Below are 13,824 nucleotides of genomic sequence, written 5' to 3'. Positions count from 1 at the left end.
AGCTATCAGGTGTATGAATGTCTCATTCATCAAGGTCATTGTCATCTCAGAGCATTCATTCGATCGCAACTGGACTATTTGGTTTGTCTTAAAAGACGTTTCGCCTCTAGTCAGAGTAGGTTTCATTAGTTCGTGCTCATAGACTTAGATTCGATTTAAAGAGAACGAGTATAGGCATTTGAGGGAAGTCCTGAAAACCCGTGGTTACTCCAGCTTTGTGAAAAGTGCATCCAGTTCCAGAAATAACAGGAAAAGAGTGGATGAGAAGGAAAAGTGTAACAGACGGAGAAAGATTTTCATTCCATATGTATCAGGTCTAACTGAGAAACATAATCATTTTTAACCAACACAACATCCCAGTATACTTCAAACCAGGCAACACCCTGAGACAGAGACTGGTGTATCCTGAAGACGGGACACCCCACACCCACAAAAACAATCTGGTGTACGCTATCCAGAGTAATGATGAATACACTGATTCGTATATTGGGAAAACATAACAACCACTAAGCCGACACATGACACAGCATACGCGGACAAACTCTTCAGGCCAAGACTCAGCTCTCTACTTGCAGCTCAGAGAAAAACAGCACTTTGAGGACAAAAATATACAGATTCTGGACAGGGAGGACAGATTGTACGAAAAGAGGAGTGAGGGAAGCCATTTAAGTCAAGGTTGAAAAACCATCCCTGAACAGAGGAGGTGGCCTGCGACGCCACCTGTCTCCCACATACAACAATGTCCTTTTGACCATTCTTAAAAGACTGCAAATTAGCCTCCAACTAATAACAGGAGTAGAAACATTCTGCCATTCGTGCCATTTGTTTACAACTGAATCAAAAGCATACGGGAGGGATTCCGACTATTTTGGACTGGGTCGATCCACAGCGATCTTTCTGCCACACAATACCCCACTGTTAACAAGGGGAAATTACTCTTCAAGGACTGTCATTGGCTTTGACAGTTAGGATTGTTCGTTTGCATCAAAACAGTTGTTTTTACGATAAAGCGAAACGATCATTACCCAGGCACACCCTACTGGTTTTTGGAGTATAAATATTTGGGGGTTTTTCACCAGCCGCTTGACTAGATCTGACCGATCTAAGTCTATGAACAAAAACTAAAGAAGCCTATTTGGATGAGAGGCGAAAGATCTTCTCAGACAAACTAAACAGGCCGGTTGCAATCGATTGAATGGCCTGAGATAATCTAATAACAAAGTTTGTTCTGTTAAAAGCCCTTAATTAAAAAAAACTATGAAGAATTGATGTCAGTTATGGGATATTCCCATTCATCTATTTTATATTGCTTATTCCCTTTTGGGGTGGCGGGGGGCGCCGGTGCCTATCTCAGCTACAATCGGGCGGAAGGCGGCGTACACCCTGGACAAGTCGCCACCTCATCACAGGGCGTTATGGGATATTCTACTTCCCATATGCTGCTTTGCTGGTTTTACGGTAGTCATAGATAAATAAGATATATAAAAGATTTACTTGCATTGGCCGGGAATCGAACCCGGGCCTCCCGCGTGGCAGGCGAGAATTCTACCACTGAACCACCAATGCATACCGCTGCTCTCAAAACCCCTGTAGTTTTTTGCAAACATTTCCAGATGTTATTCATGTTTGTCCAGGGTTTTACTGTCATTCTTGTCCTGAACTTCAAGAGACAGAACAGTAAACAATCAAGATAACAACTTTTTCTCTATTAAACGCTTAAATGTTGCATTTTCATATGAACAGATGTCAGTGGTATCAGTGGGGAAATACTGTACCTAATGTATACCGTTGTGCTGAATCTACGATTGAGGGTGTGATTAAGCTTTGGGTTCAAGCCCGACATGGGGTAACACACAAAACCCGACACGGGTAACACACAAAAAGTACAAAAACATTTAGTGGCTAAAGTTGACAGTAAAGGTGATTTGCCACTCCTCTCGTGTAGTTTTTTTTTTACCTTTTTCTACTGTCTCTTTTTTATTGCATACATTCTTTATGAATCTCCGCAGGCCAGCTGTTGTGTTTAAAAAAAAAAAAGGTTGCATTGGCCGGGAATCGAACCCGGGCCTCCCGCGTGGCAGGCGAGAATTCTACCACTGAACCACCAATGCATACCGCCGCTTTCAAAACCACTGTAGTTTTTTGCAAACATTTCCAGATGTTATTCATGTTTGTCCAGAGTTTTACTATCATTCTTGTCCTGAACTTCAAGAGACGGAACAGTAAACAATCAAGATAACAACATTTGCTCTATTAAACGCTTAAATGTTGCATTTTCATATGAACAGATGTCAGTGGTATCAGTGGGGAAATACTGTACCTAATGTATACCGTTGTGCTGAATCTACGATTAAGGGTGTGATTAAGCTTTGGGTTCAAGCCCGACATGGGGTAACACACAAAACCCGACACGGGTAACACACAAAAAGTACAAAAACATTTAGTGGCTAACGTTGACAGCAAAGGTGATTTTCCGCTCCTCTCATGTAGTTTTTTTTACCCTTTTCTACTGTCTCTTTTTTATTGCATACATTGTTTATGAATCTCCGCAGGCCAGCTGTTGTGTTTAAAAAAAAAAATTGTTGCATTGGCCGGGAATCGAACCCGGGCCTCCCGCGTGGCAGGCGAGAATTCTACCACTGAACCACCAATGCATACATCTGTATGTATCTAACCCTGAATATCCAGTGTTGGCACTGTCCTGCTTTAGCCTAGTCTTTCTCCAACTTTAGCAATATATGTGCTCAGGATAAACATGCTTTTCTACCTTCAAGGTACTCAAAGCTCTTTGACACTATTTTCACATTCACCCATTCACACATTGATGGTGGGAGCTGCCATCCAAGGCACTAACTTCGGAATCAGGAGCAAGGGTGAAGTGTATTGTCCATGGACACAACGAAAGTGACAAAGATTGCTGAGGCTGGGATCGAACCTGGAGCCTTCAAGTTGCTGGCACGGCTGGTCTACCAACTGAGACACGCTGTTCTTTTGCTCGGTTAAACGCCCTTAGTGTTAAATTTTTGAATGAACAGATATCAGTCAGTACGTGTCCATGCACTAAATTAGTCAGATTTTTCAAATAGTTCAGCTCTACAGCCTTACAGCCCACGATCGTGTTCGGTTTTTAAAAAATCGGACGAACACTCCTTGGTTATGTGATTGGAAACCAGATCTCTCGAGAGGGGTGCTTTCGTATCACGCATGCATCAGTCTCAACGCGCGGTATACAACCCGGAAGCAGATACCACTCAATAAAAACATAGCAACAAATCTCATAAAAGGAATACTTTTGATTTGCTTCAAAATTAAAAGAACAAAACATTTTACAGTGCATCGAGGGTATAAATATAGAAACACTGTACAGGAGGCACATAGGGTGTGACCGTTAGTCGCATTCGAGAAAATGCATGGACAATTGGACATCACAAATCGGTGTGAAAATACAAAAAACATAACTATTTGAGAAATACGATTTTTTTAGTGCATGGAAACTGGTGAGAAAGAGTACTTACCATAGGTGTTAGGAAAAATGGCGTTACATAATACCGGCATAACATAACAGCGTTACCATATAATAGAGTTACTAATGTACAAGTAATGAAAAATCGAATAATGAAAAATTTAATAAATTAGTTGGATGTAAGTTACAACGTTGTTACTTGAAATTTGACATGCACCTTTTAAAGTGGTTGTATGTCAACAAGACAGCGTCAGAAACACAGCAAGTTCACACACAGGAAGACAATTGCTTGTCCAGGGTTTTACTGTCATTCTTGTCCTGAACTTCAAGAGACAGAACAGTAAACAATCAAGAAAACAACTTTTGCTCTATTAAACGCTTAAATGTTTCATTTTCATATGAACAGATGTCAGTGGTATCAGTGGGGAAATACTGTATCTAATGTATGCCGCTGTGCTGAATCTACGATTGAGGGTGTGATTAAGCTTTGGGTTCAAGCCCGACATGGGGGTAACACACATAACCCGACACGGGTAACACACAAAGTACAAAAACATTTTGTGGCTAAAATTGACAGTAAATGTGATTTTCCGCTCCTCTCGTGTAGTTTTTTTTACCCTTTTCTACTGTCTCTTTTTTATTGGATACATTGTTTATGGATTTACGCAGGCCGGTTGGTGTGCTTAAAGGCCTACTAAAACCCACTACTACCCACCACGCAGTCTTGATAGTTTATATATCAATGATGAAATATTAACGTTGAATTACCATGAATTGATTAACGTGGGCCCCGACTTAAACAAGTTGAAAAACTTATTCGGGTGTTACCATTTAGTGGTTAATTGTACGAAATATGTACTGTACTGTGCAATCTACTAATAAAAGTATCAATCAATCAATCAAACACATGCCAATACGGCCGGTTTAGTTTACTAAATTGCAATTTTAAATTTCCCGGGAGTTTCTTCTTGAAAAACGTCGCGTAATGATGATTTGTACGCGTGACGTCACGGGCTGTTATGAAATATGAGCGCTGCACACACACACAACTAAAAGTCGTCTGCTTTAACGGCATAATTACACAGTATTTTGGACATCTGTGCTGCTGAATCTTTTGCAAATTGTTAAATTATTATTGGAGAATTCGAAGTAGAAAGATGGAGTTGGAAAGCTTTAACCTTTAGCCACACAAACACACAGTGATTCCTTGTTTAAAATTCCCGGTGGTGAAACTTTACTATGGATCAGAGCGCGGTCAAGCGAACATGGATCTCGAACGAAAGTCAACCAACAGGTTTCGGTGAGATAATTGTGGTAAAAAGTCGCTTCTTACCGGATATCAGCTAAACTTGCCCCATCCATAAAGCTGCCGTCGACTTCCCTGAGACATTGGCGTCAAGACACCCGTGGACACACACCTCTGACTATCAGGCACTGTTAAACTCACTAAAACACTAGCAACACAATAGAAAGATAAGGGATTTCCCAGAATTATCCTAGTAAATGTGTCTAAAAACATATGAATCCGTCCCAATGCAATCGCGTTTTTTTATTTATTTAATTTTTTTTGTAGTCCGTCGCTATCAATATCCTCAAAAACGAATCTTTCATCCTCGCTCAAATTAATGGGGAAATTGTTGTTTTCTCGGTCCGAATAGCTCTTTTTGTTGGAGGCTCCCATTAAAAACAATGTGAATATGTGAGGAGCCATCAACATGTGACGTCATCGTCTGCGACTTCCGGGAAAGGCAGGGCTTTTCTGTTAGCGACCGAAAGTTGCGAACTATATCGTGGATTTTCTCTACTAAATCCTTTCAGCAAAAATATGGCAATATCGCGAAATGATCAAATATGACACATAGAATGGACCTACTAGCCCCGTTTGAATAAGAAAATCTCATTTCAGTAGGCCTTTAAAAAAAAAAGAATGTTGCATTAGCCGGGAATCGAACCCGGGCCTCCCGCGTGGCAGGCGAGAATTCTACCACTGAACCACCAATGCATACATTTCACTGTATGTAATCCTGAAAATCCACTGTTGGCACTGTTCTACTTTGGCGTATTCTTTCTCAGACATCAGCATATTATGCACTCAAGATAAACACGCTTTTCTACCTACTAGGTACTTAAAGCTCTGTGACACACAGGAAGTAATTTTTTAGTAATGCAAGCGACAACCAGCACCACACTAAAGTGAACTTGATATCTAATAGGAAGAGGCAACATCACACAGCAAACAACACACATGTATGTTCACGCACATAGACACAGACACACTCCTACTACAACGTAATTATAAGCAACAAATCAATGATGGAAATGACAAGTTTGCTATCCTGCAGTAGCCTGTTTGTGGACAAGGAAACTACAGTCATGGAAGCACATTCAATCTCTTTATTAACTACCGCCAACACACTCCAGGGAAAAGATTCAACAGAGCTGCAGTCACTGCTGGGAAACTGCTGCTGCTAATCTTACAAGAAATAGAAAATAAAAAGCGTGTGTGCATTGGCCGATAATCAAATCTGGCCGGCAAGAATTCTACCACTGAGCCACCAATGCTTAAATCCGGATTCAAATAATTCTAAACATCCATGTGTGGCACTATCCTGCCTGTACCAGACTTCAGGGCGCAAAGACCGCACAATCAGCTATCAAGATAACAAGTTTCGTTCTGTTAACCCCCCTAATGTTACATTTTCAAATGGACGAATGTCAGTGGTGAGATACTGTACTTACAATTGGTGCATAATCACAGCGTTACATAATAATGGCGTTACTATAGTATTAACACAGACAAATCTAATAAATTACTTTTACGTATGTTATAAGGCCGTTACCGATGCTTTCATCTAACTTGACATGCAACTTTTGATGTGGTTGTATGTCAACAAGAGAGCGTTTGAATTCAAATACAGGAAGTGCAGTTTTACTAATGCAAGCTACAGCCAGCATCACACTAAAATGAACTTGATATCTAAGAGGTGACATCACTCAGCAAACAACACTCATACACACATGCAAACACACTCTTACTCCTAATACTACAACGAGGGAATAATGAACAATAAATCATTGATTGAAGTACCAAGCTTGCAATCCTAATATACCCTGTTTGTGGACAAGGAGAGTGCAGTCATCAAAGCACATTCAATATCTTTATTAACTATGGCTAACACAACCCAGTGAAAATATTAAACAGAGCTGCGGTCACTGCCGGCAAACTGCCACTGCTAAGCAAACAAAGACAGGAGAAAAGCTAATGCTAAGCTAATGCTGCTCTTTCTGAGTATTACTTATTCAATCACTTTTTGTGCAAAGTAACAAATAACTAATTAATTACTTTTTAAAAGTAATTTGCCAAACACTGCTTACCATCTGCCGCCTTGCTAGTTTTACGCTAGTTCAAAGCTGTTTTAAGGCCCTATAAAAAGTTTTGCTGAGTTAAATGCCCTTGTTATTATTTTAAATGAACGGGTGATGTAAAAATAAATAATATTTCAGTTGCATTGGCCGGGAATCGAACCCAGGCCTCCCGCGTGGCAGGCGAGAATTCTACCACTGAACCACCAATGCATACCACTGACTGCAAAAGCTATGAAGATTTTCGCCCAGATTTCCAGATGTTGTCCAGGGTTGTACTGCCATTATTGTCCTGAATTCCAAGAGACAGAATAGTAAACAATCAAGATAACAACTTTTGCTGTATTAAACTCTTAAATGTTGCATTTGAAAATGAACAGATTTTAATGGTATCAGTGAAGAAATACTGTACCTGATGTATGCCACTTTGCTGGATCTGTATCTACGATTTAAGCTTTGGGTTCATTCTTCTTTTGGCCATCTGGAATAATGCCGTGTTTACGTATGTTCTCATTCCTCCAGGTCATTGCATTTTCAGGGCATTCAGTCGATCACAATGGGATTGTTTAGTTTATCTTATAAGAAGTTTTGCCTCTCATTCAAGAAGGCTTCATCAGTCAATTTTTACCATGAATTGATTAACGTGGACTCCAACTTAAACAAGTTGAAAAACTTATTCGGGTGTTACCATTTAGTGGTCAATTGTACGGAATATGTACTGTGCAATCTACTAATAAAAGTTTCAATCAATCAATCAATCCATGCATTCAAATGTATTCTAAGCGCTAATGCCAAAGACCGAACAATTTGTACTAGGAGGAAGGTGTGCTCCGGCAAGGATGGTTTCGCTCTCTTGTGATGTAAAAATCAACTGTTGTGATACATAGGGAGCAACGCCTCGTTATCATTGAGGTATTACGTGGCAAAACAATCATGGCCGTAACTACCAAGGTCATGTCCTCTGTATTTTTTCTCAGTGACAAAAAGAAGATTACATAGTTGACTTTGGTTTGGTTTTTAAAGGCCTACTGAAATGAGATTTTCTTATTTAAACGGGAATAGCAGGTCTATTCTATGTGTCATACTTGATCATTTCGGTCGCTAACAGAAAATTCCTGCCTTTGTTGATGGCTCCTCACATATTCACATTGTTTTTAATGGGAGCCTCCAACAAAAACAGCTATTCGGACCTAGAAAACGACAATTACCCCATTAATTTGAGCGAAGATGAAAGATTTGTGTTTGAGGATATTGATAGCGACGGACCAGAAAAAAAAAAAAAGTAAAAAAAAAAAAAACGCGATTGCATTGGGACGGATTCAGACGTTTTATAGACACATTTACTAGGAGAATTCTGGGAAATCCCTTATCTTTCTATTGTGTTGCTAGTGTTTTAGTAAGTTTAACAGTACCTGATAGTCGGAGGTGTGTGTCCACGGGTGTCTTGACGCCAATGTCTCAGGGAAGTCGACGGCAGCTTTATGGAAGGGGTAAGCTCACCTGATTCCGGTAAGAAGCGACTTTTTACCACAATTTTCTCACCGAAACCTGCTGGTTGCCATTCGGTCGGGATCCATGTTCGCTTGACCGCTGTGATCCATAGTAAAGTTTCACCTCCGGGAATTTTAAACAAGGAATCACCGTGTGTTTGTGTGGCTAAAGGCTAAAGCTTCCCAACTCCATCTTTCTACTTCGACTTCTCCAATATTAATTGAACAAATTGCAAAAGATTCAGCAACACAGATCTCCAAAATACTGTGTAATTATGCCGTTAAAGCAGACGACTTTTAGCTGTGTGTGCAGCGCTTATATTTCCTAACAGCCCGTTACGTCAAGCGTACACGTCATTATTACACGACGTTTTCAAGAAAAAACTCCCGGGAAATCTAAAATTGCAATTTAGTAAACTAAAAAGGCCGTATTGGCATGTGTTGCAATGTTAATATTTCATCATTGATATATAAACTATCAGACTGCGTGGTCGGTAGTAGTGGGTTTCAGTAGGCCTTTAAATTAATGATTCAATGATGGTAAAATTGTGTAAATGATATATTATTAGGGCAGCACGGTGAAAAAGGGGTTAGTGCGTCTGCCTCACAATACGAAGGTCCTGAGTAGTCCTGGTTTCAATCCCAGGCTCGGGATCTTTCTGTGTGGAGTTTGCATGTCCTCCCTGTAATTGCGTGGGTTCGCTCCGGGTACTCCGGCTTCCTCCCACCTCCAAAGACATGCACCTGGGGATAGGTTGATTGGCAACACTAAATTGGCCCTAGTGTGTGAATGTGAGTGTGAATGTTGTCTGTCTATCTGTGTTGGCCCTGCGAAGAGGTGGCGACTTGTCCAGGGTGTACGCCGCATTCCGTCCGGTTGTAGCTAAGATAGGCACCAGTGCCCCCCGCGACCCCAAAAGGGAATAAGCGGTAGAAAATGGATGGATATATTAATATATATAAATAAGGCAGCACGGTAGGAAAAGGGGTTAGTGCATGGGCCTCACAGTACGAAGGTCCTGGTTTTAATCCTCGGGGTCATTCTTTGTGGAGTTTGCATGTTCTCTCCGTGACTGCGTGGGTTCCCTCCGGGTACTCCAGCTTCCTCTCACTTTCAAAGTCATGGTTGGCAACACTAAATTGGTATGTGAGTGTGAATGTTGTCTGTCTATCTGTGTTGGCCCTGCGATGAGGTGGCGACTTGTACAGGGTGTACCCTGCTTTCCGCCCGAATGCATCTGAGGTAGGCTCCACCATCCCCCGCCACCTAGAAAGGGACAAGCAGTAGAAAATGGATTGGATGTATTGTATATAAATAATTAAAGTATTAAGTGAGGTAGAATTATCACTTTATCTAACATCTTTGACAATCAGCATGATTTTGTAACAGTCCACTTTTTTTATTAATATGATACTGGGATACCCATTAGTTTAGCCTTTTTTAAAGCTTCACTGAGACCTCCTTTTGCCAAATTCTAGTTACTTTCCTGAAAACACTCACTGTAAAACGACCCCTACCTGCCCAAAGAGTCGTAGACTTGAATCACCCACGTTAGTATTCCCACCAGTTGTATGAATGGCGAATGCTTCTGCAACAGGGTTATACTATACCTGCGTTGAATGGGCAAATTTAAGTGTATATTTGCTTGAATATTCTAACTAAACAGATGTAAAAAAAAAAACAAAGTTAAAGTACCAATTATTGTCACACACATAGTAGATGTGGCGAAATTATTCTCTGCATTTGACCCATCACCCTTGATCACCCCCTGGGAGGTGAGGGGAGCAGTGGGCAGCAGCAGTGCCGCGCCCGGGAATCATTTATGGTGATTTAACCCCCAATTCCAACCCTTAATGCTGAGTGCCAAGCAGGGAGGTAATGGGTCCCGTTTTTATAGTCTTTGGTAGGACTCGGCTGGGATTTGAACTCACGACCTACCGATCTCAGGGCGGACACTCTAACAACTAGGTTAGAGTATAATAATGCTATACAATGAAAGACTCCTTGTCATTTTGGGTTATTAATATTCTAGCAAAGCTGATTTTAAGACGGCGAAATAGAAAAAAACACAAAAAGCATCTGTGCATTGGCCGGGAATCGAACCCGGGCCTCCCGCGTGGCAGGCGAGAATTCTACCACTGAACCACCAATGCATACGTGTATCCATTAATACAATCATGGAGCTCTCCGTCAAATGCAAGACTTTAGGACATAAAGACAGCACAGTAAGCTGAGAAGATAAAAACTTTTGCTGTGTTAAACGCCCTCAATGTTACATTTTTAAATGAATGGATGTCAGTGGTGGCATACTGTACTTACCGTCAGTAAAAAGTATATGCATACCATTTTAGCTAAACAGCCCTATACATTTTGCCACTAATTTGCATTCACTAAAATACCTATATCTATATAGATGTTATATATTTTTGTCTAGGGGTGGCGGTGTTCTTCAGAGCAACAGTGCAGTAAGCTATTTGGAGTCATGTTGTTGTTATGATAGAAAATGCATTCAATGACAGCTTACACTAACTATCCAAATCGGTATCATTAGTGAGCAACACCCAAAGCGCTGACTTCTTAAATCCTGAATTATCACACATTGAATTGTTAACAAAGCATTGACTTCTTAAACCCTGAATTATCATACATTGAATTGTTAAACACTGAATGTTTATATGCTGAGTTTTCAAACACTGAATTTTTATACAGTAAATTTTTAAACACTGAATGTTAATAATCAAAATTTTTGTACACTGAATTTTTTACACTGAATTTATAAACACTCAATTTTTAAACACATGCATTTCACTGAATTTGTCAGCATAATTTGATGTAAAAAAAAATGTAGTTAAAAAATTCAAATGCTAAAAATTCAGTTACTTAAATTCAGTGTATAAAAACACTGAATTTCTATACACTAAATTTTTAAAACCCGAATTATTACACATTACATTTTTAAACACTGAATTTTATATACTTGATTTTTATACACTGAATTTTCAAACACTGAATTTGTCAGCATAATTAAAATTCAGTTGACAAAATTAAAATGCTAAAAATTGAGTTACCTAAATTCAGTGTAAATTCGTAATAAATACACAAATAAACCTCCATACTAAGCACAATTACTGCTCCTGGTTCTGTCCAAACTGCTCCCCTCTCCTCCCAGGGGGTGGAACATGAGGATGGGTCAAATGCAGAGGATAATTTCACCACACCTAGTGTGTGTGTGACTATCAGTGGTACTTTAATTTTTAACTTAATCATCACATTCATGAGCAATAACCAAGCCTACTTTAAAGGCGTATGAATGCGCCATATCTCATCCAACTCTTGTATTGGACCTTATGATCGTGTACTCATTTTAATTTTCATAAATATTAACTAAGTTGTCTTTTTTCTCTTCTCCTCACTTTTTTAAAACCATTTTCCATGCGCTCACATCATTCATACTCTCCAGCTCCACTTACCCATGGCTTGTTGCACTTTGACGTCTGTCTCTTTAACATTTCGCCATCTGCTCGATCTGCCACTTCAAAATGCTTTGGATCTTGAGCTTCGTCTTCATGTCTTCATTTGTCTTTGGATCCTAATTTCATGAAAGAATCTTTTCCGTACTTTTGTCTTCCGGCTTTCTTTCCATCTTCTTTGGGTGTTCGCTTCCCTCGCACCCTGCATGGCTCTTGTGTTGCTCTGTGGTTGATGACAATTTGTATGTACGGTACATTATATATATTTTTTAAAAAGATATGTATGTGTGCACGTAGCTCCCCACATTATGACACCATGACCCGATTCCCTCGAGCCTCCGCCCCTCCCAGCTGCCCCGACTGGTGAGCCAAAGTGACCTCACTTCCATCAAGAGGTATTGCTAATCCCATACACAGCAGTTTTTTTGTTGTTGTGAGGAGCTTTGAATGCATCATCCTTCATTGAGATCTTATTCGTCTTCTTATCACCTGGATTTATCATCTGACACTTTGCTGTCAAATGTGACAACTCTGCAAGGAGAAGACTCTTTTGCCGGACATCATAAATTCTCTAGATAGCGTCAAATAGATTGCCGCGTTTTACATCACAGCAAACTATTCTTTTTGAGGATATTATGTCGTTGCATAACGTAACTACTGTCTTTGTGTTGGAAGACTCTTTTACTTTGTTTCTGAAATGTCAACTTGAAACTTCTCGCTAAAATTCCTAAAAACCTTCTGCTGCCCTGCCCCCGTAAGAAAAAAAAAGAAGCGCCCAACGTGGGGCTCGAACCCACGACCCTGAGATTAAGAGTCTCATGCTCTACCGACTGAGCTAGCCGGGCTTGGTGACACATGGAATGCAGACTCATAAAAGACTCAGAGGGTGACCACAGGCTATCGCAACAGTTTTGTGAATCCCAGGATTTAGGGACAAGGCTGTAGGATCAGTAAAGTCTTTAATCATAAATAATCCATTCACATGACGCTGCATGGTACTAAAAATGGAACAAAGGGAGCCGTGCAGAGAACTACGTACCAAGGGACCGAGTAAAAATAACAAGAAACAGACAAAACAAAACCAAGCAATCTGTTCAGTGGCATCTAGTAGAATACTGAGTTATTAGGAAATAACATGAACACTTCACTCACAAACAATGCAAACACAATAAACCAACCCCCTCATTCCACACGGCCAATTCAAAGGAATCATTACCAAATGAATGACAGCTGTGCCCCGTTCCCTGCACACAGTCAACGGACAACATTAGGAAACAAGGAAGCAGATGTTTGATTGATTGATTGAGACTTTTATTAGTAGATTGCACAGTACAGTACATACGCCGTACAATTGACCACTAAATGGTAACCACCGAATAAGTTTTTCAACTTGTTCAACTTGTCCCAACAATCAATTCGTGGTACAAATATATATCAGCATAACAACAAAATAAAAGCACTCAAAAGTAAAAACAGAATAAATCAGCAGAAATTCCAAATTGTCAAGCGGAACGTGACCGGGACAAAAATTAGCAAAGTGAGCGGGCTGGCCCCTCGGATTGATTTTTTTGACATAATGATATCAGCAAACTCTTAGTTGTACAGCTCTACTGCATTGCGTTTAAACAGTGAAATATTCCAGTAGAGATAGGCAAATTATTTTTTGGTGTGTAATATTTGTGTGTACCCCCCGCGACCCCGAAAGGGAATAAGCGGTAGAAAATGGATGGATGGATGGATATTTGTGTGTAATAATTTTCCTGTCACAATTAGATGTGTTCACATGCGATTTTGAACCGACATAAGCAGAAAACATTTATATAATTTCCAGTTTAAGCGCTTTGTTACGTGCAGCGTGTTTGCATGTGCAAAGCTGGATGGTCAGTTAACATCTAAATTTCCTCCAATAAGCACACAAGGTTTTTTTTTTCACGGTAACCAACAAAGGGGGTTGGATAAGAAATTTTGTAAACTTAAGATCCGGTTGTTTTGTTCAGATAGTTTACCATATTTTGATCTACATTATATTAGTTTGTT

At 40.0% G+C, this 13,824-nt stretch overlaps 1 protein-coding gene and 7 non-coding genes across 14 annotated transcripts in view; 1 reads left to right on the top strand and 7 right to left on the bottom strand.

Annotated features, from left to right (window-relative positions):
- The window catches only part of prom1b (prominin 1 b), a 65,608-nt gene that overhangs the window by 46,753 nt on the left and 5,031 nt on the right, over positions 1 to 13,824 (top strand). For 6 of the 7 annotated variants that reach the window (XM_061912654.1, XM_061912638.1, XM_061912629.1 and 3 more), the window contains one exon: positions 12,085 to 12,182. The exons of the other annotated variant lie outside the window; for it this stretch is intronic. In XM_061912654.1, the coding sequence (XP_061768638.1) occupies positions 12,085 to 12,154 (70 nt within the window). In that variant the 3' untranslated portion in view covers positions 12,155 to 12,182. The remainder of the gene's footprint in view (positions 1 to 12,084; positions 12,183 to 13,824) is intronic. 7 annotated transcript variants of the gene reach the window in all.
- trnag-gcc (transfer RNA glycine (anticodon GCC)) lies at positions 1,496 to 1,566 on the bottom strand. Its single transcript has one exon. It is a non-coding gene; the product is annotated as a tRNA-Gly (tRNA).
- On the bottom strand, positions 2,041 to 2,111 carry trnag-gcc (transfer RNA glycine (anticodon GCC)). The gene has a single exon. It is a non-coding gene; the product is annotated as a tRNA-Gly (tRNA).
- On the bottom strand, positions 2,584 to 2,654 carry trnag-gcc (transfer RNA glycine (anticodon GCC)). Its single transcript has one exon. It is a non-coding gene; the product is annotated as a tRNA-Gly (tRNA).
- Positions 5,395 to 5,465, bottom strand: trnag-gcc (transfer RNA glycine (anticodon GCC)). Its single transcript has one exon. It is a non-coding gene; the product is annotated as a tRNA-Gly (tRNA).
- On the bottom strand, positions 6,969 to 7,039 carry trnag-gcc (transfer RNA glycine (anticodon GCC)). Its single transcript has one exon. It is a non-coding gene; the product is annotated as a tRNA-Gly (tRNA).
- Positions 10,400 to 10,470, bottom strand: trnag-gcc (transfer RNA glycine (anticodon GCC)). Its single transcript has one exon. It is a non-coding gene; the product is annotated as a tRNA-Gly (tRNA).
- Positions 12,560 to 12,632, bottom strand: trnak-cuu (transfer RNA lysine (anticodon CUU)). Its single transcript has one exon. It is a non-coding gene; the product is annotated as a tRNA-Lys (tRNA).

The sequence above is a fragment of the Nerophis ophidion genome, linkage group LG01 (assembly GCF_033978795.1).
Source record: "Nerophis ophidion isolate RoL-2023_Sa linkage group LG01, RoL_Noph_v1.0, whole genome shotgun sequence".
Taxonomy (NCBI): Eukaryota; Metazoa; Chordata; class Actinopteri; order Syngnathiformes; family Syngnathidae; genus Nerophis; species Nerophis ophidion.
The sequence above is the reverse complement of the archived record's forward strand: the minus strand, read 5'-3'. Positions and strand labels throughout refer to the sequence as shown.